The 27,714-nt window shown below is 37.9% G+C and overlaps 4 protein-coding genes, 1 long non-coding RNA gene and 1 other non-coding gene across 7 annotated transcripts; 2 read left to right on the forward strand and 4 right to left on the reverse strand.

Moving 5' to 3' along the window:
- Nucleotides 1-2,748: 2,748 nt before the first annotated feature.
- Nucleotides 2,749-17,860, reverse strand: LOC115450572. The gene is given in 22 exon segments (XM_037440844.1): nt 2,749-2,950; nt 4,006-4,169; nt 5,098-5,229; nt 5,808-5,909; nt 6,229-6,376; nt 6,888-6,994; nt 7,524-7,619; nt 9,022-9,249; nt 9,489-9,596; nt 10,018-10,143; nt 11,001-11,117; nt 11,778-11,881; nt 12,192-12,308; nt 12,612-12,720; nt 14,046-14,172; nt 14,446-14,582; nt 16,138-16,368; nt 16,451-16,529; nt 17,030-17,121; nt 17,123-17,212; nt 17,471-17,636; nt 17,712-17,860. Coding segments are annotated over 20 exon segments (2,544 nt in total). The 5' UTR covers nt 17,618-17,636; nt 17,712-17,860; the 3' UTR covers nt 2,749-2,950; nt 4,006-4,022.
- Nucleotides 6,609-6,679, reverse strand: Trnag-gcc. The gene has a single exon. It is a non-coding gene; the product is annotated as a tRNA-Gly (tRNA).
- A 139-nt stretch (nt 17,861-17,999) lies between the features above and the next one.
- Nucleotides 18,000-19,660, forward strand: LOC115440902. Its single transcript, XR_005112694.1, has 2 exons — nt 18,000-18,372; nt 19,574-19,660. It is a non-coding gene; the product is annotated as an uncharacterized LOC115440902 (long non-coding RNA).
- Nucleotides 19,661-20,158: 498 nt separating this feature from the next.
- LOC115450568 (peptidyl-prolyl cis-trans isomerase Fkbp12) lies at nt 20,159-22,741 on the forward strand. Its single transcript, XM_030178627.2, has 3 exons — nt 20,159-20,335; nt 20,427-20,587; nt 21,010-22,741. The coding sequence occupies exons 1-3, from the start codon at nt 20,299-20,301 to the stop codon at nt 21,136-21,138; spliced, it is 327 nt and encodes a 108-aa protein (XP_030034487.1). The 5' UTR covers nt 20,159-20,298; the 3' UTR covers nt 21,139-22,741.
- LOC115450567 (peroxisome biogenesis factor 10) lies at nt 22,723-23,884 on the reverse strand. Its single transcript, XM_030178626.2, has one exon. It carries the CDS (start codon nt 23,647-23,649, stop codon nt 22,831-22,833), a length of 819 nt encoding a protein of 272 aa, XP_030034486.2. The 5' UTR covers nt 23,650-23,884; the 3' UTR covers nt 22,723-22,830.
- A 1,266-nt stretch (nt 23,885-25,150) lies between these two features.
- On the reverse strand, nt 25,151-27,335 carry LOC115450569 (MRG/MORF4L-binding protein). Of its 2 annotated transcripts, none has more exons than XM_037442626.1 (4): nt 26,913-27,335; nt 26,510-26,617; nt 25,763-25,879; nt 25,151-25,430 (listed from the first exon to the last, which is right to left on the reverse strand). In XM_037442626.1, exons 1-4 carry the CDS (start codon nt 27,229-27,231, stop codon nt 25,321-25,323), a joined length of 654 nt encoding a protein of 217 aa, XP_037298523.1. In that variant the 5' UTR covers nt 27,232-27,335; the 3' UTR covers nt 25,151-25,320. The 2 variants fall into 2 exon arrangements, with proteins under 2 accessions (XP_037298523.1, XP_037298520.1); XM_037442623.1 differs by having other exon boundaries at nt 26,880-27,328.
- Between the last annotated feature and the right edge of the window lie 379 nt (nt 27,336-27,714).

Below are 27,714 nucleotides of genomic sequence, written 5' to 3' on the forward strand. Positions count from 1 at the left end.
CGAGTGGGGATATCGCTCCATCTCTTTCTTTCGCACGCAGCGTAATGCCCGCTGACGTCACATGCAAGTATTTTGTCTCTTCTGTTTTTGACACTCACCCTGCTACCAAATTTCAATGGCTTATAACTTGGATTTTTCATTAGATTTCAATGAGTTCTTCTGTTTTAGAATTTATACGAGGTACATATTTTATAAAAGTTATAAAAAACAATAGTCAAATACCCTATTGGCATACAGACTACCATTTCACGCAAACACGAAGTTAACGTAACACGGCGAGTTTACACTGTCATAGAGAATAAGGCCACAGTGTTTTCAAAACAAACACTGCTAACATATATTGGTAAGGAATCTCTATTTATAAGAAAGATGTTATCGCTATAAATTTTATTTACCTACTGTTATAAAATTACGAATTTTCACTCACTTCATCGAGACTTATTGTATTAATGAAATCAATAAATAGATATTATAAATATTTCGGTGTTTTATTTGTGTTTACTTTAGGATTAGCCACACAAACTTCTATGTTTTAGTATTTTTTATTTGTACTATCAAATGAAACGTTGTAGTATAACATCACTACGACTTAATGGCAAAGGATGCATACAATCCTATTGGTAAGGCGTCCCTTTTTGTGAAATTTCTGTAGATTCTACTATCATCAAAAGGTTTGTTTTAAATTTTGGATTACCATCGATAGCAAAAACAAAATTGTATTCATAAAACCATTTTCGTTTAATTTATAACACACAATCGCATGTTACAAGTTAATTAATAAACCCAATATTGTAACAAAACCAAATAGTGGCTACATTAAAAATAACGATAATCGTTGTTTCGTGTACAAAATGACGTGACCGATAAAACTAATTGCACACGTAAACACGTACGGAGATTTAGATATTAATTATTATAAATATATGAAAATATTTATTTAGATTTTATCGATAACACAAACATACGCATACATAACGTCTTTCGTTTTGTGCTCTATGTGAGTTTAAAGTAGTAGATCTCCAGCGGATACCTCAAAGGTAGATATATATGCACACCTGCGGATCTAGACTTAACAAATCCGCATCCGCCAATGTCTAGAATTCACATCCGCAATATCTCTGCTGTATACTGATACCCTACTACAGATCAAGTAATATACTACGTAAGACCTTACTACTTTTGAACCACACTGCCCTGCTTTAACGTAGAAAAATTAAAACTGAAAAAACCGCAAATCTGTTTTTCAACTTATGCTGGATTTAAGAGGTTTTTAATTCATTAAGGATTTTTGTCTCTTAAGTCAATCTACAAATTTACGAGCAAAGATTCTCTTGACTTAAGTCAATCTACTTTAAGAGCAAAGATTCTTAAATACGGTACTTTCCCTACCATTTCTATTATAGCTCTACGAATAATTTCCCTAAAATACAAGTAACAAACCGTGGAAATGTCAACAATTTTATATTTAAACAGAGTCGAGCAGGCCGCTATTTCAACCGACCTTCCTAAAAGGTGTTGTGCAAAGCTGGGCCCGTGTCCATGACACCGCTCTAAGAATAACCGCCCGTCGCGCCGAGGCGTAGATGGACGTTTTCATGTGCTTGTTAGGGAAAAATGGACTGTCGGTTGCATAAGTTACTTTGAGATGCTGTAAAATTAGAATGTCTAATAAAGAGGATGGAAAGACTCCAAATTATGTCTGAGGTCACAGTATCTGACATGTAAATTGGCTTAGGAAAATGATACTGGCTGGTGTACTTTGGTTGTATAAGTAAAATTCGATTCGAAATTTAAAATTTCAATAACTGAAATCAATTAGTCTCGTTGGCTATTGGGGATATTACTTTTAAGTAAAGTGATTTAATTTTGTTTAATAAAAAAAATCATAACACACCGTTTATAAAAATAAAGTCTAATACAATAATTATTCTAGAGATATTAACGTAGATAAAACGACGCAGAAAAATCTGGTAATTCCAAATGTGTACTAATTTTTTTATATTGTCGCTTAGATATTCAAGCGTCTATACTTTTATTTATTTAGTTCCCAAAAATAAATATTGGATCCTCCACTCCATTCATATAATTTTTTAACAATTCAACCACATTAACATATTATTCCCATATACAATAACACTAGTAAGCCTAAACAGAACTCAAAAATTAAAAAAAAAATCTTCAACCCGCTTCTGTCCACACCTGTACGCAACGAGAGTCCGCGGCGCTGAATGCAGTCGAGTTCAAGGCCACCACCCAATATTGTGCGAAAGTGTACCGTTTCTGCCGGCTTTTTATTGTCATTGCTCGCCTTTCATATTCCGTCACAAATAGCTTCGTATTCTGATTTGCATCGGCAATATTCGTCTTTTGTAGTTCAGAATATCAGTCGAATTCTCAGACTCATTTTATTTTCGGCTATTTTACTATTTAGCTGGGTGTTTGTACGATTCCCATATTTTTGTTTTATAATAATTTCTTTATTTCTCACCAACAAGTATAGTCCATAGTGTTTGTAAGCTTAAATAACTATGTTATGGTAAAACTATAATTACTACATTGTTATGTGAAGTTTAATCTAATGACTAATGTATTCGCAATCCAGCCTGTTAGCTATCATGGCTAGAGATAACGCTTGCGCAGAGTTGCGGGAATGCAATCGTTTTGCTTTAACATTTTATCTTAGTTTACGGTTCCTGTGACCCAAAGCCTTCACTCCTGCAGAAAAATCAGGGAGAAAAAACTAAGCCCTTTTATATCAATCCAATTTATTTGTCGCAAAATATACTATACAAATATCCTTCATCAGTCACATATCATACCATAATTGAGTTCATATACACAATATGAAATTTATAAAAATAATATCTTCACAATGTAGAATATAAATAGTTTCAATTTCATTCACTCGGGAATGGAGCGTCCTCGGCTTGGTTTCATTCACTCTCGGCATCTGTAAATAGACATTTTAAAGACGAAATAAATAAACGATCCAAAATCTGCGGATCAATCCTGAGATACCGATTAGGATCGTCACACAAACAAATCAAAATAAGTTATTGAAACTATATACTGATTGGTCCATTTTCGCGATCGATCCAAAAACAGTGGATCGGGGATGCTTTAAAATAACTGTTAAGTGTGTAAAATATTTTTACACTGACCTCTAGTGCCTTAAGGGACTAAACTGTGATTTATAAAAGGCCTTGTTTTTCAGAAAAATGGCCAAACAAAACACTGTGACGTTTCAATTTATCCACTATCGGCATTTTCCATAATCGATCGTAATTTTAATTGATACGATCCCAAAGTAATCCCAATCAAAATAAATAAATGATATGTAACCACGTCAAAAAAAACTTTGGTCCGATTGCTCCATTTATGCGATGGATTGAAAAAAAAAAGGACCGAGATTGTATCGTGGGGCCACCCTGGACAAAGATAAACGTGATATCCCACTTTTTACAAAAATAACGTATATATTTTTATATATATTTGTATATATTATATATTTTTTATAAAAATATATATAACACACTAGGTTTTCCCCGCGGCTGAAGAAGTTTTCCGGCATAAAAGTCTCGCTTTATATCTTCCTGGGATAGCCTATACCACTCAGAAATAATTTAGCTTTCTATTAGTGAAAGAATTTTCATAATCGGTCCAGTAGTTCCATAAAAAGGCTCCTAAAAACAAAGTTACAAAATTTTCCTCTTTATATTAGTATAGATAAGTACAATTCATGCGAAAGAGTGTGTAGCTCAATACTTTCGTCAACTTATGCTTGGTTCTTCTTCTTTAAGTGCCTCTTCATTGTTGAAGCTTAGCCGTCAGCTGCTTGTATTTCTGTTTATCATTGGCCAGGCGGAACAGGTGCTCAACGGAGGTCCACTCCCGGGTGTTTCTCAGCCACGATTTTTTCCTTTGCCCAGCGCGTCTCTTCTTCTCCACCTTGCCCATTATTATTAATTGTAGCATTATGGTTAACAGATAAAAATAATCACCTACCAGGGCGGCAGTAGTAGCTAACTGCTGTTTGAATTCGAGCTGGTGCTCTTGCTCATCAGCTTCGCGACCATTTCCTGCACTCGTTTCATCTCTTCTAGTTGCGTGGTGACCTGGTACAGGCGGTTCTCACGTTCCAACACGGTCTTCTCTAGTTGTTTTATCGTCTGAAATAATACGTTAATTATATAAAATAATTTTTACAATGAATTATTAAATTAAACAACATACTTGTCTTCACTTCTGCTAACATTGTGGAAAAAATCATGTATGAACAACGATTATTGTCATTCAAAAACGAATATTATCAACCAAAAATCAAATTTTACTTGTCTGATTTTTAAATTGTTCTTTTTTTTATATCGCATCTATGGTCCGAATAACTCATTGTAAAAATATTATTTTTCGAGGTGTGTATATTATGTGCGTGGTTTCATTTAGTAACACAATGTTGAAATGACTCTGTATTGGTTGGCTCGAATGGTATCTAGAAATCTTTCAGTCGATCAACTGTGCGAATAACATCATCTGAGAATAGTGTTGTGAGTTCGTGGATACTGTCTCGCATTCCGTAGTAAGTTTGCGTGATAGTCTAACGAATTATAATTGTTTTGATATTAAAATTATAACCGCAAAATCTTGACTTCATAGTTATTTTTGATCTGACATATCTCCGCCTACGCCCACGATACTTAGCTGTAATTAGCTATGAAAGATTATAACAAAAATACACCGTGTCTACCGTTAAGTATATTATCGCAGCATATTATTAGCCTATAGCCGATGAGAGCAATTTGCTGGCCTACATATTTTTAAATTTCGACACTTGAAAGGCAATCATATCTAAGCGACATTCAACAAACTTTTTAATAGAGCGATTCAAAGTTTTGATTATCATTAGAAAGTTCATAATAATTTAACTATTGATTTTATAATTTTTTGTCGAATTATATAAAAAAAAAACCTAGATCAAACGACGCAGAAAAATCTGGCGCATCCAAATAATTATATGATTGTGTCGCTTAGAATGTTTGGTAAATTTGTCGCTTATAATTCCCTTTCAAACGTCGATGTAATGTATACTTGTGTCCGTACCGTGTCCCTGTGTTCTATCTCCCTGCGCAGCGCGTGTTCTGCGGCGGCGGCCTCCTCTAGCCTCTTGTCGCGTTGCTTCACTCGCTCCTCGAACTTTATCAGAACGCCCGCCAGCTCGCTGTTTTTGCTTGTCTGCGAAATAAAAGTGATAACGGACATTTAAAACATGTTTGAGAATAGTTGAATGTAGTCAGTTAGTGTAATTACTGGACATAATAAGACTTAATATCTCGTGTCTCAGGACGACGTGCGCAGTGAAATACCAAACAATACTTTGTAATTCAAGGTGTTGGTGTTTCTACTGTTTATGGGTGGTCGTATCGCTTACCATCAGGTGAACGGTAAGCTCGTCTCGTCATTCAAAGCAATAAAAAAAAACAAAAGTTATTTATCGATGTTATACACAGATCTGTTACATACATAAACGCACGTCATTATCAGAAAATGATTATCGTCATATTGATAACTAGCGACGCGTTACGGCTTCGTTTCTGTAACCATGCATCAGGGCCTCAAACTATACCATTACTCGCGGCTTCCCCCGCCGACATTGTCTGCGGGATTAAAATCCATCTCTACGTCCTTCTTGGGGCTCAATGTAGCACATATTTTTTAAACCAAAAAGAAAAATATACACATGTTGCCTGACTTGGAAATCGAAAACTCAAAAGATATACAAATTATGGGGCACTAGAATATAGTAAATATACCTGTTGTTCTAATTTCTTTTGTAGCGTTTTATTTTCAGCTTCCGCGACTCGCAATCTCTCCTCCGCCTCTTTTTCGCGAGCTTTCATTTCGTTCTCAATATTCTGAAAAAACAAAGGAATGTTATACAAAATTCATTAAAAAAAAACTTTTTTTTTTTAAGTCTGTTTAATGCGACCAGTTACAGAAAGTTACCTTACTTATTTGTAATCAGTATAGCTAAAGAAAAAATACTAGTAATGTATGTAAAAAAAAAAATTTTTAGGCAATTACCTTTTATGAAGGCGGTTAAAACAACCATTTAGAGAATTTTGTTAAACATATTTAATTTAATAAAAAAAACGCGTGAATTGCAATGATTTGAAAAAAAAACATTATTTGCATAAAATATATATTTTTTTCAATTATTTTTTTTTTACTTACAGTCAGTTGCGCCCTAAACTCTTTGTGTAAATTCTCCTTCTGGTTCTCCTTGTCGAGCCTCTCCGCCGCCAGTTTCGCTCGAAACCCACGTAACGTCGTCTCTGCATCTTCCAATTGCTTGTGTTGTTCTTCAATCGTCTTTTTATGTCTATAAAAAATAAAAATTAATTGGTAATGGTCACATCTTTTTTTTTTATTAATTTTATTCATTAAAATACTTTAATGTATTAAAAGAATAGTAGCAGTAGTAACATCTTATTTATGTAAAAAAAATAAAACCATTATTTACAAAATATTATATTACTTGATATTAAAAAAATATTATTTATTAAATATTCAATATTATGTTGGAAAATGAAAAATAAAAACCAAAAAGATATTGCATCGGCCGGGAATCGAACCCGGGCCGCCCGCGTGGCAGGCGAGCATTCTACCACTGAACCACCGATGCTTATGTTTATATTGACTAATTTGCACTTCATATAAACTATCTAAATAATATTTTAAACATCAACAACACAAATGTGAAAGTGATTATGTATTATTTCGCATTAAGGTATTAACTATTAAAATAGTATTTAAAGCAATAAAATTGTTTCAAATGCGAATATTGCCAGGAATACGCAAGATTTCTTGTTAAACTAGTGACTTGATAATACCTTTCACTCTGCATCTGAGTGGAGTATAAAACGTCTTGCTGTGAGGAGTTGGTCGCCTGCAGCAACGCGAGTGCGTGCTGAAGGGACGCCATGTGTTCGCTCGCACCCTAAAAATATCTCACTTAAGTATTGAACACAAATATAGTACTCTTTTTTGTTAACAATACCGACTGACTGGTATAAAATATTCGATGGCTTCTGAGTAAACTATCATATCTGAAAAAAGGGATATTCACTTTTTAACGTTTCGTTATCTTGTTTCTGAATACCGAAAATGGCGAAAAGTCACGAATACAAAACCTCGGCTCAATGATGAATCCCGGTTTTTAAAAGTTGAAGTGGAATTAAAAATGAACATCACGCATTATTCCCGAAGGGGTATACAGAGGCGCAACCAGGGCACCCACTTTTCGCCAAGTGCGTTCCGTGGTGGCGACCATGGCTACCATCGCCTATCGCCATATCGGGCACAAATTCCACACTCCGGGCTGGTACTGAGCAGAAAGATCCTAATATGACTGCCCGACCCGGGATTCAAACCCAGGACCTCAGAACCCTACCGTATCGAGCACGTAGTACAACTACGCCACCGAGGCAGTGAGTCAGTGAAGATATTAATTATTTTGCATTAATTACCTGCAAAGCGACCGTGTGTGAATGCAGTCTCTGTTCCAGACAGGTCATCTTGTATCCGTAGAGCTCCATTACACTCGACGTCGCGATGTCAGATATCTGTACAAATAGCATCGCGTTGTCATTAGGAAAGTAAAGAGTGTTTCCTGGGTTAATATGGTTTTTCACATGTTATACATGTTTCCAAATAAAATGTTACAAATTATTTTGTTTGTTCATAAAAGTCAGACCTTAGAGGGAAGCGAGCCGGGAACCGTCCAGCGCCTCTCGCTTACAGGGACCTTGAACGGTGCCTTGGAGGACTTTTACGATCTTACCGATAAAACAGTTAAAACCGGGGAACTTTTTTCACCACGAGCCCGCGCCCGCGCCCGCGCCCGCGCCGCAACACTCCCCCGCGCCGCACCAGTACCACTGACCTTCCCGTCCCGCAGCGCGTCAGCCAGCGCGTGCAGCAGCTGGTCGAGCGCGCGCTCCCGCGCCGGCGCCACGCGCGCCTCGCCCGCGCCGCACCACGAGCCCGCGCCCGCGCCCGCGCCCGCGCCGCAACACTCCCCGCGCCGCACCAGTACCACTGACCTTCCCGTCCCGCAGCGCGTCGGCCAGCGCGTGCAGCAGCTGGTCGAGCGCGCGCTCCCGCGCTCGGCGCCACGCGCGCCTCGCCCGCGCCGCACCACGAGCCCGCGCCCGCGCCCGCGCCCGCGCCGCAACACTCCCCGCGCCGCACCAGTACCACTGACCTTCCCGTCCCGCAGCGCGTCGGCCAGCGCGTGCAGCAGCTGGTCGAGCGCGCGCTCCCGCGCTCGGCGCCACGCGCGCCTCGCCCGCGCCGCACCACGAGCCCGCGCCCGCGCCGCAACACTCCCCGCGCCGCACCAGTACCACTGACCTTCCCGTCCCGCAGCGCGTCGGCCAGCGCGTGCAGCAGCTGGTCGAGCGCGCGCTCCCGCGCGCCACGCGCGCCTCGCCCGCGCCGCACCACGAGCCCGCGCCCGCGCCCGCGCCCGCGCCGCAACACTCCCCGCGCCGCACCAGTACCACTGACCTTCCCGTCCCGCAGCGCGTCGGCCAGCGCGTGCAGCAGCTGGTCGAGCGCGCGCTCCCGCGCCGGCGCCACGCGCGCCTCGCCCGCGCCGCACCACGAGCCCGCGCCCGCGCCGCAACACTCCCCCGCGCCGCACCAGTACCACTGACCTTCCCGTCCCGCAGCGCGTCAGCCAGCGCGTGCAGCAGCTGGTCGAGCGCGCGCTCCCGCGCTCGGCGCCACGCGCGCCTCGCCCGCGCCGCACCACGAGCCCGCGCCCGCGCCGCGCCCGCGCCGCAACACTCCCCGCGCCGCACCAGTACCACTGACCTTCCCGTCCCGCAGCGCGTCGGCCAGCGCGTGCAGCAGCTGGTCGAGCGCGCGCTCCCGCTCGGCGCCACGCGCGCCTCGCCCGCGCCGCACCACGAGCCCGCGCCCGCGCCGCAACACTCCCCGCGCCGCACCAGTACCACTGACCTTCCCGTCCCGCAGCGCGTCAGCCAGCGCGTGCAGCAGCTGGTCGAGCGCGCGCTCCCGCGCCGGCGCCACGCGCGCCTCGCCCGCGCCGCACCACGAGCCCGCGCCCGCGCCCGCGCCCGCGCCGCAACACTCCCCGCGCGCTGCGCAAGCGCCGCTCGCCTGACTCAGGTTACCGAGAGATTCGATGCTCACTTCAGACATGCCATGGAGCGTTTCACCGAATACCTAACAATAAAATTAATTTTATACCTTATTACGTATCAGTTAAAACACTAAAAAGAAACTATTAATTAAAAACAGCACCAATATTGATTATAAAATAAGGAAGAAATCTGAAAAGCTGTAAGCATAACTTCAAACAGATTTTATTCTGGTTAAACCATTTTACAATGAAGCCAAGTAAATCAATTACTAATATGTAACGAGTACAACTTAAATAAAACAACTTTAAAATATTACATTACCTGGTTCATCTGATCTGATGGGAAGTAGTGATGTTTGACTAGTTGCAACACTTGTCGCCGCCTGACGCCATTGGTACTCGTAATGCCAGCGCATAACAACTTCCTAACCTACAAACAAAACACAAATACAATATTAAAAATAACCATATTCTGATTACTCTCATGACAATCAACTTCATTCTCATAAAAATATCATCAAAATCAGTTCAGTCATTTCAAAAATTTGGACTAGCTAGGAAATGTTCGCGAGCCCTCATAAGCCTTAATGTGTAATTACAACCATTAAGTATACACCCTGGACATCTTAACGGAGATTAGCCACGCAGGAGATATTATAGTGCACAAGTGTGTGCACAATACACAGGTGCACTCTCTGTTCCTTCACTTTCACAGTCCGGTGAGACGGCAATCCAACATGACTGGAGAGAGATCAGGCTCAGGACTAACGGCTTTACATGCCTCCAGAGGCACGAGGGTATCACCGCCAACTTCCTGATTCCAAGCTGGGACTGAGTAAAACTAAGTATACCTGATGATGGGCCAGCATCCTGTTGAGAGCCGCCTCCCAATCCCTCGACATAGGCGCGAGGGACAAAGCTGTCTTACATCCCACCACAACGGCCTGCTGTGATGCCTCCGCACCCACTGGACCGTTCTGGAAACATGGATTAAGTCATCACCGGTCCACTACTAACCATAGGTCTTACTAGAAATTTTTCACATCACACTGGTAGAAGCGAGTTGAATTTGCATTCTATTTCTTTTATTTGGATAACCCGAGATTAACGAAGATGGTTGAAAGGCTTAAGCGACACATTCTTGCGACACTAAGTTTCATACATATATATGCTTGAAAAATCAGAATGTATTTATATTTGTAGTAGTAAAATTTTTGTTCCTTAATTTTATGATTGTTAACGTTACTTATTTTATGTTTTATAATTGTTTTTTCCAACATATGAATGCATGGCGTGGCAACTAAAGGTAATGCATTCAAAATATTGTTAGTCATTTGTAAGGTTCAATTGATTGTAATTACTACACATCGATCAATATCAATGAATGTAATTACCACTGTTTATCCTTAAAATAAATAAATAAATGTATGCAAAATCAAATCAGCTCTTCTTTCTATGTTGTTCTAAACTAGTTAAAATTTTTCAAAAAAAAAAAGTCGCTAAGTCAATTAGAGTTTCAACCGTCGACATGTATGTGAATGTTGTTACAAGTACATCTCTTAGCGGATTTGGATGAACATTGCTACAGCAATAAACCATCCTTTGGACATAGAATTAAAAATACACAGAGGGATTTTTATATCAGAGTTGATTTTCCTTCCGAATGACGACATTGGGCCGTAAGATCGGTATAACCAACATAATCGATCCACTAATCTCCAAGTGGTAGTAGGGATAAAGCGTTTTTACCCCGAGAAAAAAAAAAGAGTTGATTTTCCTCGATCCGAAAACTTCTAGTATATGTAAATATCTAAAAACATGTTTTGTTCATCACCTGTGATGTATACTGGAGCACGCTGTATAAGGTGTCCTCGAAGTTGTCCGGCGTGACCTCCTGCAACACTCGCTCCTGCGTCTCGCTCGACTCGCACAGGGCACTCACTACTTGCAACTGTAATGGGGGAAAATAACTTACTATATGACCCTTAGAGTATAGTATATCTATAAAATAGAAATGAATAGCTGAATGCCTTGCTAAGCGCAAATCTCGAGAGCAGCTGAACCGACTACGCTAATTCTTTTTTTATAATATTCCTTGAAGTACGAGGATGATTCTTACAGACAGAAAAAAAATAAAAATTGCCTGAAAAAGGCTAAAAACAACATTTTTCTATATTCCCATACAAAAGATTCGTAATAATACTTAAAAGTCAATTTGAACTTTAATACCATAACATAAAGTTTAAGTGTTAGTGGAGGGGTTCCGGGAAAGCAAATCAATTGAGTGATGTTAGTATCGTATAAATATTTATGTCGACTGTTAAGTGGTACGAAGTTCGCCGGGTCAGCTAGTATATAACAATAATATCAACCCTGTATTATAATATAATACAGAGCTGATATTATTATTATTATTATTTTTTATTTTATTATAATACTGTCCCTCTGCTGAGCACGGACCTCCTTTACTACTGAGAGTGACTAGACCTTAGTCCACCACGCTAGTCTAGTGCGGATGGGTAGACTTCACACACCCTCAAAATTCCTATATATATTTCTCAAGTACGCAGGTTTCCTCACGATGTTTAGTAGCCTTATGATGAAAACTTACCCATTGCAGTCCAGCCTTCCCCGGCTCAAGCGTGGGCGGCACCAGCAGACTCGGCAGCCCTTCATTTATCACTGAGATCAACTCTTGCGGAAGACGACCCTCATCTGCAAACGCATGTAGAAATATCACAAACATTTCACCAAGTAATTTGCTTGTGGTAAAATAATTTTATCTGGTCTATAATGACCATGAGATTTTAAAGCCATAATAGCCCATAAAAATGCCTTGCTTCCGAGAAAAGCCTGTACATCCAGTTTCGAACAGGCCGGCATAATTATTACGACTAGCGACACATCTCCCGTCAATCGATCCTCCCCAGACTCTACTCCGCTTACCATCATCTGCTGTATATGATAAACACAACAGATATTAAACCTAAAGTAGCTAGGGATTACAGTATATTTTGTTATATACCTTTGTATTGTGAGACAACAGCAGCAAACAACTCCAGCGCTTCGGGCAGACAGCAACGGCTGGCTCGCACACATAGACATATCAAAGGACCGTGGTGACACCTCAGCGAGTACAGATCTGGAAACGGATACACATTCTGCATCAAGATCGGACCGAGAGTTAAGCGGAGTATTAATTCCATATTATCTTATGTTTACGCGAATGGTTGCCATTGACAGAACGATTGTTCAGATTTTATTGCGGTTATATAAATGATTTTCTTTCTTCCTAACCTCTTCCTTTTTTTGAAGTCGGTTAATAAACTCAGCTCTTTATTACAAATACATAAGAAAAAATAAAACCGCGCACTTAAAAAATACTTACCTCTCGATGGTATCACATTTAAGATACACCAAAACAATTTTTTTTATAAATTCTCACCTAAATTAATTAAAACTGTGAGGAATTTAAGTACATTCCGCAGACAATTGGTGGCGTTCTCTGGTTCGCCGGCGTCGTCCTGGCACGCCAAACATAAATCCTCTATGTCCTAGAAAAAGTATAGAACATTTAATACTTAAAAATTATGAAAATGTATCATTTAAAAATAATAACTGGCTGAAAACAATCTATAACACAAGTTCTTTACAAAATAAAATACTAAAATTACATTATTTCTTTTATACAACGAATGGTAATAGCAAAACGAATAAGCCGTCGGCCTGATTGTAACATTCCTGAGATTTTAATTCAAGAGAGAATATTTGATAAATTCACATCATCCTTGAGCATGTTCAATTTGGCACATATCTAGTTGTTCACTACTATATTTTGCTGGTGGTAGGATATATTTTACATCCGCTCGGATAGCGACCACCGTACACAAGGTGTTAAAACTCGTCATAGTGGCCCACGTAAGTGTGTCGCGTTCCGGGATCAGCCTGTGTATATCCGGTCTAACAGGCCGGCATAATTGTGTCGACTGTCGAGGGCCAACAATCTTTCGTCAGTCGACTTTCTATATGCATCCCATCCACTTACCATCAGGTGCAGTGGGGTTAATCTTGCCATGGCGATATAAAAAATCTATTGCAAGATCTGTATGTAAATAATAATATAATAATAATATCAGCCCTGTATTATATACTTGCCCACTGAGCACGGGCCTCCTCTACTACTGAGAGGGATTAGGCCTTAGTCCACCACGCTGGCCTAGTGCGGATTGGTGGACTTCACACACCTTCGAAATTCCTATAGAGAACTTCTCAGATGTGCAGGTTTCCTCACGATGTTTTCCTTCACCGTTAAAGCGAACGATAAATTCACAAAGAATACACACATGATTTTTAGAAAAGTCAGAGGTGTGTGCCCTTGGGATTTGAACCTGCGGACATTCGTCTCGGCAGTCCGTTCTACACCCAACTAGGCTATCGCCGCTATTCTGTATGTATTATATTTATTGTGTAAATTGAATTAAAACTAATATTACTTGCTTGTTGAAACCTAAATCTAGTTTAGAGAGTATTATTATTATTTAGAGTATATTGCACTTATGGTGCAGCCAATTGTTTACTGGTATGTAATAATATGTTCATGCTGTGACAGCCTGTAATTAAAACTGCACTGCAGCAATTATTTACTGTAATGTTACAAATAGTTATGTATGGTGTATGTTTTGTTGGTTGTCCAAATAAATAAATAAATTGCATATATGACTTTTTCAGTGTAATTATCCTACAATCTTGAAAAATAAACAGGGGAACCATGCATTTTTAAACAACATGAAATTTTTAATCCCAATGAATGTTTTACAATATTAAAAAAGACATAGAACCTTTTAATAGTATAAATATATAATTACCCATTTTGTATTACCTTGATTGCATCTTGTAATGGTTGATTGAAGTGTGGATACGCGAGAACGAAAGTGCGCAGATTTGCATCCGTGCAGAGATCGTTGATAAATGTATACGCATGCAGAAGTTGTACTGCGTCTCTTTCACTGGAAATATAAACTTTAATTAACAAACACGACAAATATGACACATAACATCACGCCTTTTGAGGGGTCGGCAGACAAGTTACATCCACTCTAGAGCAGGTATTTTACATTCCATATAACAGGATGCGAGCCTATTACCATTCAGTTCTGACTTGATAATAAAAAACCTTTACTTCAAGACATTGGAGATCAAATGTGTGGCAGTGGTAAAACAATATAATAAAAGCGATTTTGTTAATTTCTTTTTTCTTATAATAATAACTCCTCACTCACACAATGGCCTTGTTGAATGTCCGCATGGTGCAGCAGAGGTAGCTATGAGCGTCTGGTTGTCGCGGCGCCGCTCCGCGCGTCGCCCCGGACAGGCAAAGCAGCAGTCTACACACCTCCACTCCACCGTAACCACCATCCTGGGGAAATATATATATAGAGGAATAGGTAGACATGTTGAAAAAACTATTTTTCGAATTTTATCACAGTCTTTTTATTATATTTTTTTCATCATGTTTCAAAGACTTTGCAGACTTCATGGTCATGGGGGGGATTATAGAAGACATGGATAAAATATTACTCAATCAATATTCCATTCCATAATGTGATAGGAACTGAGCATGTCGCCATATGGGGCAGAAATTCCAAACTCTGGGTTGATAGTCTATACAAAAGACAATACCACTTTGCCTGACCCCGGGGACTGAACCCAAAAACATATCACTGCAGTACAGACAGTCAAATCATCAAAGCACATAAATAAAATTATTGTTTTATAAAAACCTATTATCTTTTATTTTGCATGTATAATTTGGCTTAAACATATATAAATACTAGCTTTTGCCCGCGGCTCCGCCCGCGTTATAAAGTTTTTCAGGCTAAAGTTTTCCGTTATAAAAGTAGTAGTTTCCCGGGAGCCTATGTTCTTCCCAGGGTCTCAAACTGTCTCCATACCAAATTCCATCTTAATACGTTGGGTAGTTTTTGAGTTTAACACGTTCAGGCAGACAGATGCAGCGGGGGACTTTGTTTTATAATAAATTTTTAGAACTTTTTAAGTGGAACAATCCCGTCATACATCATTGTTGCATAACTTTAACCGTTTACGCAGCGCACGCAACGGAAGCTCTCAAAACTAATAATTTTTCCTCGATTTGCAACATGTTTCATTACTGTTCCGCTTCTATTGGTCATAGCGTGATATTATATAGCCTATAGCGCTCCACAAATAAAGGGCTATCCAACACAAAACGAATTTTTCAGTTGAAACCGGTTGTTCCTGAGATTAGACATTACTGCTCCGCTCCTATTGGTCATAGCGTGATGATATATAACTTTGAGCACTCCACAAACAAAGGACTATTCAACACAAAAAGAATTTTTCAGCTTGAATCGGTAGTTTCTGAGATTAGCCATTACTGCTCCGCTCCTATTGGGTATAGCGTGATGATATATAGCCTATAGTACTCCACGAACAAAAGGCTATCCAACGCAAAAATAATTTTTCTGTTGGGACCGGTAGTTCCTGAGTTTAGCCATTACTGCTCCGCTCCTATTAGGTATAGCGTGATGATATATAGCCTATAGCACTCCACAAACAAAGGGCTATCCAACACAAAAATATTTTTTCAGTTCGAACCGGTAGTTCCTGAGATAAGACAATACTGCTCCGCTCCTATTGGGTATAGCGTGATGATATATAGCCTATAGCACTCCACGAACAAAGGGCTATCCAACACAAAAATAATTTTTCAGTTCGAACCGGTAGTTCCTGAGATAAGACATTACTGCTCCGCTCCTATTGGGTATAGCGTGATGATATATAGCCTATAGCACTCCACGAACAAAGGGCTATCCACCGCAAAAAGAATTTTTCAGTTTGGACCGGTAGTTCCTGAGATTAGCGCGTTCAAACAAACAAACAAACAAACAAACTCTTCAGCTTTATATAATAGTATAGATTTATAAACTTACCTTTAAAGTTATTAAATGAACTACAAAATCCTTTGTATCAACTGTCCTCATGAGTGCGTATATAGCAGGCAGGTTTCCGTAGCACACGTTGACCAGCACTGTGAGAGATTTGTGACCAATAGTCCTGTGTTGGGGCTCAGTCATTGGCTGTGTTATCCAGTCAGTCAGTTGCTTCATAAGTCCAGATAGATATGATTCCTGCCAACTTATTTTTATTCCATATGATATATCCTATAACATAATTGCAAGAGATTAAAGAGTCTTATAATATTTTATAACAATATGGAATATGAAAGAAGAGTTGTTGTTTTACCTGCATAACAGATAAGAGTTTTATTTTCTTGTCATTTGAAACAGCATCTGATAATAATCTAGCTAGTATTGGCATAAATCTGTAAGAAATGGCAAAACATAATAGAGTACACTATAAGTTCTCATTCAAATAAAGTGTCCTTATAATAGAAGAAAATATTATAATTTTTCATTCAAAGTTCATTTTCTCTTTCTATGGCAGCAAACTTTAGGATATCAATTATGTAAAAGTATCCCATGTATGTACTAATCCAGGACATGGTCTAATTCTGTACCAAATTTCAAGCTGTTTTCCATGTTTACTTCTACAAGGATCCAAACATTGACACAAACTTTTACATTTATATTTAGATCCCAAGATAAAGGGAAGCCCTCAAGCACTGAATGTAACAATTAACATAGCTTCCTACTTCTTGGAAAATCCCTACAACTGCAACCACTTGCAGAATTTAATAAAAAGCAAATCAATATAACATACAATAATAAACCTAAATAAATAAATAAATAATTTATGTTTAATTTTTTTTCAAGGAACTTGATTATAAAAGTACCAGGACATCATATCGACCAAAGAGCTTACCTATAAGTATGTGTAAGAGCATGTCTAGCATTAGGCTCTATACAGGCTCGTGCCAACACAGCGACACCAGCCCAATGAGGTCCTCGTCTATCGCGACATCACCCTCCAAAGTGAGCTAAAGAATGCACACACTTCTGAACGACCAGGGGAGAATATTGACAGATCACATGATGAAGCTATGAGCTGGAATTAATTTTATAAAATGAATAGGTGTAACAATAGCAATCGAAACTTTAGTACTAGGATAACATAAACTGTTCACAGATGATTACATACCATGTGTTTATAATAAGGAGACATGCTTTATTAGTGTAACAATTTGACTATATAAGTAAAGTTGTATCATAGGGCCTGGAATGCTGTGTTACAGATGTAAAAATATGATAAAAACCAGAACTAGAGACAAGTTGAAAAGCGTGGTAATAAGTAATGAAAACTTACTCCTAAATACCGAGTCATCAAATTTACAGCAGATTCACTGTGCGAGGCTTCGAATTCCCGCGCAGCAGTCACAAATGCTTTCAAATTAGCAAACTTTCCACCATCCGAGGAGTTATTACTCCAGCTTTCAGCCCCATCCACTTCCATGGTAAAACTATTACAGAAACTAAGAAATGTTTATACAAAACTGCGTAAAATTAAACTATTAAGTAATTATTGAATAAACGGCTTTGTCACTAACATAGATCAGTTAAATAGGTATGTCAATATTAATAAATATTTACACATATAAAAATTATAAAATCAAGAGTCAGTCACACATAGAAATTCAATTTCAACTGTTTTAAACGTCAAAAACAGAAAATAGAAGCCATCTTGTATGTTTATCATATAATCGTTTGTGATTGGTCGTATTCCATTCATAATCCATAGACAATATTTATTTAGGAAAATAATGCACTACAAGCTGCAACCATGGTTGCGTGTTGCGACCACGAAGTTTTTTGGTTGAAACTTTACACTGATGTCGCGAAAGGTCGCGAAATCATTGAAAGGCTGGCAACACCAAAGTGAGTATTTGCTGATGTATACATAGATATACTGAGTATGTTCCTATATTTACGCAGATATTGTGAGTATCTTTCACCAAATATAAGTATATTATATTATGAATATTGTCCATAGATAGAATACTATATCGTCTATGTGTATTAAGTGAGTTTTGCACACTTTTCTGTTGAGAGTACCGCGTACAGAATATATCTTGCATGAGTGAGTGAGTGGTTTACTGTAGTACCAACATTCCCTGACTATAAAGTTACAATATGGCCGAAAGTACAAATGCGCGCCATTTAAGTAGAACTTTTGAAGTTGTGTTTAACTAAAGATCTAAACATATAAATGTGAGTAGGTTTTGTGTTACCTTTCTATTCGTACTCGTGAGTTAACTTTATTTCATTTTCTACACACACACGTGAGTTGGTTTTTATTTTACTTTGATTTGCACACCGCCGAATATAGCACGTATAACTTATAACATTATAATTTATTTGTCTTACGGTGAATGATCATTTACTTACGTTAATTTGTCTGTATACAGAATTTACCATGTAATCTAGACATCTACCCGCGGTGAGCGTGTTAAGTTGGAAGCATTCCAAATGAAGAAATTACTTATAACCAATTTGAAGGGTGTTTATACTTACATTTACACTTTGAGACGCTGCGGCGTTCCAGACTGATAGCAAAGACTTCCATAGTTTAACTTAGTGGAAATCCTAACAGCATGCCCAATAAGGCTTATGGCTTGTAACCTATCTATATGAATATCTCGCCGTATGTTCTCGTCTGGAGAGATTCCGTGTGGTTGGGAGCTTATAGCCGCACCCTCTGAGGTCTGATGCTCTGAGCAGACTCGTATGGAGGTGAATGCATGACCACAAAGCGGTGATCCTTGAGCCATCCGGTTGGAGGCGACTGGCAATCGCCCGGTACTTCCCTCGTAGAGTGGGGAGGATCCGATTTAATTATGCTTTAACATTAGTAACCTCACTTTGAGATGATGCCGAAAAGGCTCTATAACAATATTAATATCTCGCCGTTTGTGCTCGTCTGGTGAGATTCCGTGTGGTTGGGAGCTTATAGCCGCACCCTCTGATCTCTAGTGTTCTGAGCGATCTCGTATGGAGGTGAATGCATGACCACAAAGCGGTGATCCTTGAGTCATCCGGTTGGAGGCGACTAGCAATCGCCCGGTACTTCCCTCGTAGAGTGGGGGAGGATCCGATTTAATTGTGCTTTAACATTAGTAATATAACTTAGAGATGATGCCGAAAGGCTCTATAACAATTACGAATTTGTTTGTGCACTTGCTTATTGTACCAAATCAAAATCTGGAACGTCGCGTTACTCTTTTACTATTTTTAGCACCCTTAGGACTAATATAAAGCTTTGGCTCTAACTTATATTCACGAGATTGAACTTGTACTAAATTATTGTTCTAATCTTGACCAAGATAACCATCCAGTATCAGTTCTATAAGTCTTGGTAGCCTACTCACTGGCATTGCGACAGCAATGTCATAGATTCATTTATAATTAACAGGAGCAGTCTCTCTGACGTGATATATATAAGATATCTAGGAATGTTGTCTTGGAAGACCACAGTCCGTATAACACAGAACATTACAAGGTATGTCATGATGCTGTTATCTTTCGTTTCCTTCCGACATATGATAAACTTATTAAAAACCCTTACTCATAAATGCGAAGCAGATTTAGACATAGTTTATTTTGTTCTCATATCAAGAGATAACCGACACTTACAGACATTGAACATACCTATTTTTATATTTTTATTAGGTGCGACATCATCGCACGTGATATTTTACCTTTTCGCCACTAAACCCCCAAACGGGCGAAAACAACTGGCATTTCTTTATATACGTATCGGAAACTTTTATACGTTCTGCCTTCTATAAAAGGCTATAATGGCTGGCTTTATGGCGAAGACATATGTTAATAATACGACAAAAATGATGGATGGCTATGTCTCAAAGCGGAGCAAACGTAGCTTAAGCGTATAATATATATAAACTGCATGGCTCATCTTGACGTTGGCCTTTGATAATATTTTTGAATGTTCTTATCACTTGGCAGCTTAATTATTGACCATAGCCGGTTCTTTGCAGTTGAATTAAAAACAATCACATTTGACATTTGATGGAATTATTTGCCAAATAAAACGACTGATTCCAGCTATCGGACTTCACGCCCGTTTTCATTGTTATTGTGCATAGAAATAAATTATATTTTATAAATAGCAACATAATGGGCGTAGAAGTCGAAACACTTTCACCCGGAGATGGTTTGTACAGAAAATATTTATTTACACGTTTACAAATTCTAACCTCATCTGTTATTTGATATCTTTTTATATCATTTCATATTTCATATAGGAACTACATACCCGAAACCAGGGCAAATCGTTGTCGTACACTACACGGGGACCCTCCAAAATGGCAAGAAATTTGACTCTTCGCGCGATAGGGGCCAACCTTTCAAATTCACGTTGGGCAAAGGCGATGTAATTAAAGGATGGGATCAAGGTTTGGCAAAGGTAATTCACTTTCATTTACTGCTCGAAAATATGTCCGAACATTTTACATTGTTCAAATACATTTTATATTTATTAAATAACCAAAACTACAAATAGAATTCTAGCTGTTAATATTCTTCCACCAGCGCTTTATTCTACATCAATGTATAGTTGGAGCTACACACTATTAACTAAATATTTTAAAAATGATTCGGCATTGTTTTTCGATTGGCTGCCACCAGTCCATTCTGGACAATATAATCATCATCAAATCATATTAAAAACCCTCCTGAGGTTCTGCTTGACATGGAATATGAAGCTCTCTAAAATCTACTCACTCTCCTTAGAATCTAAAACTAGAAAGAACAACCTGTATTACCTAGTCTATAGGCTACTTTATCCACTAAAAAGTACAGAGCTAATGTAGCATAAAACATTTTCAGATGTCAGTTGGTGAGAGGGCGAGGTTGACATGTTCTCCTGATTTTGCCTACGGTTCCAGAGGCCATCCTGGAGTGATACCACCAAATGCCACTTTAATATTTGATGTTGAGTTATTGAGAGTTCAATAAATTTAAACTTGTTATCTATAAAACTTGGGGTGGGAAAGTACAGTTAGAAGTTTTGTTTACGCATTTGTATAACTAAATTAACATGTTAACTGTGGCTTGCCACTATATTTTTAAACTGAAAATCTGTTGGATTAAAAGAGGCCAAGCATGTAGCCACCTGCATGGGGAAATAAATAATTTACCACAGTGGCTGCAGTTAACATGTTAAGGTTGGTTAATGAAAAGGTTAATGCAGTCTGAAATGTGCCTGATAATGTTTACAGCTATCCATAGTCTACTTATTAAATATACTTGTGTAACAGCTTTATAATATTGATGTTGCTATGTAGGTACTTCCCGTTAACTATATGTATAAACTATTCTTGCTAATATGCAGGCTGTATAGATCCAATTACATTGATACATGCAATGATATAAGCAAAAATGTGTAGATACGGCATTAGTGCTGGACTCGGCTTCAAAAACGACGCATTACTGCACAAATAGATATCTTTTTATTATAATAAACTCCAATATGAAGTTCAAAGGGGAAGAGCATGTCGTCATTTACTTTAGTATCACATAGGACTGGAATAGCGAACCTTTATTGGGTAACGTGCCATTCAGGGCCGGCCTTATCTATCCAAGTGCCCCTTTTTAGTGGCCTTTCTTACATCCTAAAAAGTTTTTGGTTGGCATATTATACGCGTGCCCAAATTTTGCCTCGTGCCGCTACTGTCGTGTGTGCCAATGGTTCGCCATCCCTGATACAGGATAGTTTATGGAACATGATACAAAGGCTGGTTGGTGCTAATTAGGTCTATTTTAGCGTGCCATTAGAATACTGCTCATGATGCATCTACACATTTTTATTAAAACGTCATTGGGTCCATGTATGAATACTCAACTCTATGTTATGAACAGCCAGGAACTGCAGACCATATATTTAATATTTAAATGCAGTGGCACAGTAGTCGGTAGATTAATTATATATGAAACCAAAAATGCATTTACAAATCAAAGTTATACCCATGTTGGTAATAAACTAAGGCATGATTTTTTTTTCGTTTATTTCTCTTTAAAACTATTTTATTCAAAATGATAACTTTAAAACAAAGATATGGATGTTTACAATATGTAACGCTCTTTATGTAACTGTTGTCCATTTTTGTTAATATTTTCACATATTTGTTATTAATTACATATATTTATTATGGTTTGAGACTTATTAAATGATATGTAGATGAAAATATGTGTATTAAATGTTAATGCTGCATAACATGTAAATTTTGTCCAAATGTTTTGTTAAGTGTACTCTAATACTCGGTAATTGGTTGAGATTATTTTAAAATGCACAATTAAAGGCTTTGTTCATAATTAATGTATAAGGGTTAAGTTTGTTACAACATTCTTTTTTTCAATATTGCGTTCTTAACTTTTCTTTGTGCCAGATTATTTTCAATAAAATATATTATGGAAATAAATAATTATTTATTAACTAAATTGCACATGATTTAAAATATTGTATAAAAATTGTGCCAGAATGTGTTATTTGTTATACTAATTAAATTTTTTAACATGGCATGGAATAAAAAACATGTTTAATAAATTGTGTTATCTAAAATAGATTTTTATTCAACATCCTTCACCTTAAAACATGGAAACCAATTATAACAATATTTAAAGCTTTTATTCACTAATATATTCATAAATTCAAGAACCAGGATAGTAGTTCATCAGAGGTACAACAGTATTCTTGGTAAAAGGTGTTCGGCACAGCGCACAGCTTTCCAGCAAGCCATAACAGCACTGCATACAGAATATATGTCCACACTGTAGAACACAAGGCTGTAACATCTCCTCCAAGCATGCCACACAGGCTTTTCCATTATCCACCTCATTGGGAAGCTCTCTCATCTGCTCAATATGTTTTTTTGCCAAATATATTTTTTGACCACAGGATATAAATGCATGCAGCAATGTAACAATGCCTAATAATCTCAAATGGGCATAATAAGCTGCTGCGGCAGGTCTCACGTGGACATAGTCTATGCTTGTAACAGTCTTACCAATTTTTAACGGACCACCTCTGATATATGACAATGCTCTATGAATACTTTCTATCTGTGGAACAATATTATTCAGTGTTTTAACAATGACTAAAAACAAGTTCTGTGCTTCAGGTCTTAAAGATCCATTTTGTTCAATCTGTTTCTCTAAGTTTGAAAGGAGTCTGTGTGTAATGGATTCTCCGAAAGCTGATAAAATGATGCTGGCCAGTCGAGTGTAATATGTAGGTAGTCTGTGGTAACTTTCGTCGACTTGCACGATGCCGGAGTATTCTTCTCCTAATGTTTGGAGGTCCTTTAATGTTGTGAAGGACTTGTATAGTATAGACGAACTGGGAATGGCCTTTGAGGCATGTTGTGGGGGCAGAAGTTTTGATAACTTCTCGGCAAGCTCCTTTTCGTATTGGTCGTCTTTCTGCCACGCTCGGAGCACTTCTGCAGGCTGCGCTAATGGCAAAGCCATCGTTATTTAGATAAATTGCAGATAAAAATAATGACGCAGTACTTCCTCGTTTATGGCTTAATGGCTCCACCGATTCATCTGAGTTTTGCTGATGTCACTTATAAAATAATAATTTTCCCAGCTCGGAGTTATTGTATGGCAAATTGAAATTATTTATCATAATAATTCATACTGTTAAAACAATACCCTTTGATAAATCAGCTGAGGCCTCCCCGCCGCATCTCTCATTTGTCATCTGTCAAACTCTATGGTGTCATCTGTCAAATTAGTGTTTTTTTTTTAATATTCTAGCAGTGGCGATATTTAATTGGGTTTCGAATACTCGCTAGAAGACTGTATTAATTTCTCATTATCTATTGTATTTGGGAATAAAATGTTATGGTTATTAACGGGTCATACGCAGTTTTAAGATACTAGCATGTTAGCAGTTGAATCTTATTGTATTACTTGATTGATATTGGATTTTTCTGCTTAGTATCAGCTCAGAGCAGTGTTGCCAGAAGGTTACATTTCTTACATTTTTCGTTACTTTTGACCCCCTCGCGTAACATGTAAGTAATTTTTATATCTAAGGCAATTTTCGTAACTTTTGAGAACAACGATATTTGTAATACAAAATTTTTATTGTAAACAGTTTACGAACGCATTTCTATTCAACGCATCCAAATTGAACGCATCTAAAATTGGCGGGTTTAAAAAGTATTTCACTCCATATCACACTTAGAGATGGCTTGCCATGACAAAATGAAACGTATCTTGCATAAATTAAAACTTGATTTTGCTTGAGTGTGTGCGCGCACATTTCCTACTTCGCGAGTCCCCGCGGTTTCGTAACTACAGAAATGCTTGCCCAAAAACGCATAAATTAAAAAAAAACAATAATGTAACTTTAGGAGCAAAAATGTAACATTTCAGGAAAAAAAACGTAACTTACGACTCAAGGGCACTGGCAACACTGGCTCAGAGTCTGAAGTTTGTGCTTCCAGTATTATATATTAGTCTATGAGTTTGTGTTTGATATGGCGATAATATCTCCGGTTATCATATTATGGTATGGCATATACACTGCAAAAAATAGGTGCACTAGTTCCGTCTCTACCTACTCCTTTGAAAATAAAAAACGTGACTGTACTGTGTATAGAATTTTACTTATGATGACCAAAACCTAGGGTATATTATTTGAAACTAGCTTCTAGATCTAAGGTTGAGATAGTTCGTGGGATAAAATTAATTTTCGAGGACAATAAAATATTTGAGACAGAATTCGGGAGGGAAGTACATAACAATATAACTTATTTAAATATTTATAGGAGCCCTTTTTAGTTGAAAAATCGTTCAAATCTAGCATTACTGAGTGACACTGTAACTAGTAATTATATTTTATTTTCACTGCACACAACTCTTTTCTGTGTCATTAGTTGTATTATCATAATATCCGTAAAACTACTGATGTATAAATTTAATTTTATTATTTCATTAAAAATCTTTATAAAACAAAACATGTTCACCAACAAATTTATTATGAAAATAGTCCCAGGTTCACAAATTCACAGTCTTTAACCACTAGAAGAACATGCTAACAGCATGACATCTTGGCGGTCTTCGTAGTGCCCACCAGGAGCATGGTGGTAACCGTCAGAAGAAGTGATGGTAGGAGTATGTGTATGTGTGTCAAGTTCTGCGGCGCTTGGCTGGCGTGGTGGCAGGAGGCGTCGACGTATTAGTACGTCGCCGGCCGCGACGCGAGCCGGAGTCTTCGTCTATTAGCGGTGACTCCCATGCTGTTGAAGATATATCTCAGTTAAATTATTGCTGTAATAGTATGTAAACCTGTCAGAACTTAACACATTTGGATGAGGAATAGGGATATATTTTTCCTGTGAAGTACACAGTGGAACAACTTTTTTTGGGATTTTCAAATGGAATTTTTCATTAACGCTGTTGTAAGCAACAAATAATATTTTTATAACATTTTAGGAATGAGTTTAAGTCACTGATCACAATTATCATTCCTTAGATTTGATTACAAGCTTTGATAAATGAAGGCCTAACTGGGTAATAAACAAAAAATCGGCAGTTCATCAACAGAAACAAATTATAATCAAACATTTACCTGCAACAGAGCTGACTTTTGTCTTATGCGTTTTTTCTCTTTGTGACAATGACTTCCTACTTGATGATCCATCCCTTGGACCTGATGCGTTTGAATCGCGTGAATCTCTTCTTCTGTCTATAAAAAATATCAGAATATGGCTTATGTAATGATTATATTATTTTTAAACCATAATAGTAAATAATGAGTAGTATAATCACCCAAAACTTTATTTGAGTACAATAAGTATCTCCACTGTACCTGATGGTAAGTGGCATGTCCAGTAGGGTATCTATTTATGGGAGATTAATATTCTTGATATTGTTCAAGATATACATATGATTACAGAATGGATCATCTACATGGGCTACTATGGCAGCTTTACATTATGTGTATAGTGGTAGATATTTAGATCATAGAGTCTCAACATGGGAGATAACTCCCCCTTGTGGTGTTTAAGACTATCACAGAGCTACTGCTCTTCTACTGAAGATCCAGAGAAAATTAAAGAGGCATTGAGATAGCTCAGAGGGGACAAGGCCAGAAAAATATAGTCTAAAGAAATACATGCTAATCACATATTAAAGTAATGTAGTAATTTAATATATTCTTTTTATTATAGTGTTGTAATTTTTATTACATGTGGGAAAACAATGGTGGACTCAAAAAAACATATTCTCAAAGTTGATGGTGGACAAAATAAGGCTAAGAAACCATGATAGAGATGGTTACAGATATCATATCAAGTGTTATATAAAACTATCATACCATAGTCCTTTTCAGACTTGATGCTCAGTGTGTCGGTGGATGCGTGTGAACTTCCACTCTCCTTCCTTGATTTTGTGGCCAAAGCACTGATTGTATCTTTTCGGCTGCCTATTAAACATCATGCTTAATTATTTGTTAAACAATTTTTATTTAATTCATTCTTATACATAAAAGTAAATAAATTAGGTAGAACAGTTAATAAAACATGGGCAGTAGGTACAATATGTAAGATTATATCTAAAACTCCACATTCCCACAAAATGAGGTCAGTATGACATTGGTGACCAAATTTCTATTGTTTTCACTTTGCCTCCAAAATTTAGTACCCTTGTTTCAGCTGTCATATTATGGGAAATACTAAGGTTAATACCTTCACCATCATCAGCCAGTATCACATCCTTACATTTCTGTTTCATCATCGCACCAAACTCGCTTTCCGGCAAACTAAAAGGGATTTCATGGTTTGGAAAAGGAATCGGTTCCGTATCATCCAACATGGAAACATCGTACAAAGTTTCTAGATGTTTCCATATATCTTTCGTAGAAATATCTTTTGTTATGGAATTGGACAGTTTCTCGCATATGCAAGCCATCTGAAAGTGTTTGTTTATTCCGACCGGTTTGTGGTTTGCCATTGCGTAGAATAATTGTATTTCCATGTCAACATCCCATTGCACTGTATCATCCGTTTTAACGTCTGTTTCTTCCTCGCTGGAAACCATTTTTATAAAATTATTGTAAATGAATCTGCAAAATATAAGAGAAATAAAATATTTTGCTCTGTTTATTTTAATCCGATTTCGGAATTGACAGATGTCAGTTGCAATTTTTTTTTCTTCGTCCTTAGAGGACAGGCTATAGTCTTACGACCATACTGCCTAGTCTTACGTATAAATCGCGGCTTGTACTACCTGCTGTCATAACCTCAAAGACAATGAAATAAAAACTAAAAACTATTTAAACTATTTTAGTTTTTATTTCAATGTCTAACATTCGCGTAAACATAAGAAATCATTACTCAAAGACAATATTTTTTTTAGTTCGTCTAAAGGGCAGGCTTTCGTCCGTCTTTCAACCATACTGCCTAGTCTTACGTATACAATATTACAAAGACATAGTACATAAATAGTACAATACTATGAATAGAAAAAAAATCTCAATAAAGGAGAAGTGAAAGTTATATTTATATTTAAACTTAAAAGATT

This window comes from Manduca sexta, chromosome 4 (genome assembly GCF_014839805.1).
Source record: "Manduca sexta isolate Smith_Timp_Sample1 chromosome 4, JHU_Msex_v1.0, whole genome shotgun sequence".
Taxonomy (NCBI): domain Eukaryota; kingdom Metazoa; phylum Arthropoda; class Insecta; order Lepidoptera; family Sphingidae; genus Manduca; species Manduca sexta.

Excerpts from the sequence above, each read along its gene's own strand:
- LOC115450568 (XM_030178627.2), top strand. The coding sequence starts at position 20,299 with ATGGGCGTAGAAGTCGAAACACTTTCACCCGGAGATG. Across the intron at positions 20,336-20,426 it reads AACACTTTCACCCGGAGATG|GAACTACATACCCGAAACCA; the intron begins GTTTGTACAGAA and ends TATTTCATATAG. Across the intron at positions 20,588-21,009 it reads GGGATCAAGGTTTGGCAAAG|ATGTCAGTTGGTGAGAGGGC; the intron begins GTAATTCACTTT and ends AAACATTTTCAG.
- LOC115450567 (XM_030178626.2), bottom strand. The coding sequence starts at position 23,649 with ATGGCTTTGCCATTAGCGCAGCCTGCAGAAGTGCTCCGAGCGTGGCAG.
- LOC115450569 (XM_037442623.1), bottom strand. The coding sequence starts at position 27,231 with ATGGTTTCCAGCGAGGAAGAAACAGACGTTAAAACGGATGATACAGTG. Across the intron at positions 25,880-26,509 it reads CAAGTCTGAAAAGGACTATG|ACAGAAGAAGAGATTCACGC; the intron begins GTATGATAGTTT and ends TATTTTTTATAG. Across the intron at positions 25,431-25,762 it reads AAAAGTCAGCTCTGTTGCAG|CATGGGAGTCACCGCTAATA; the intron begins GTAAATGTTTGA and ends TATCTTCAACAG.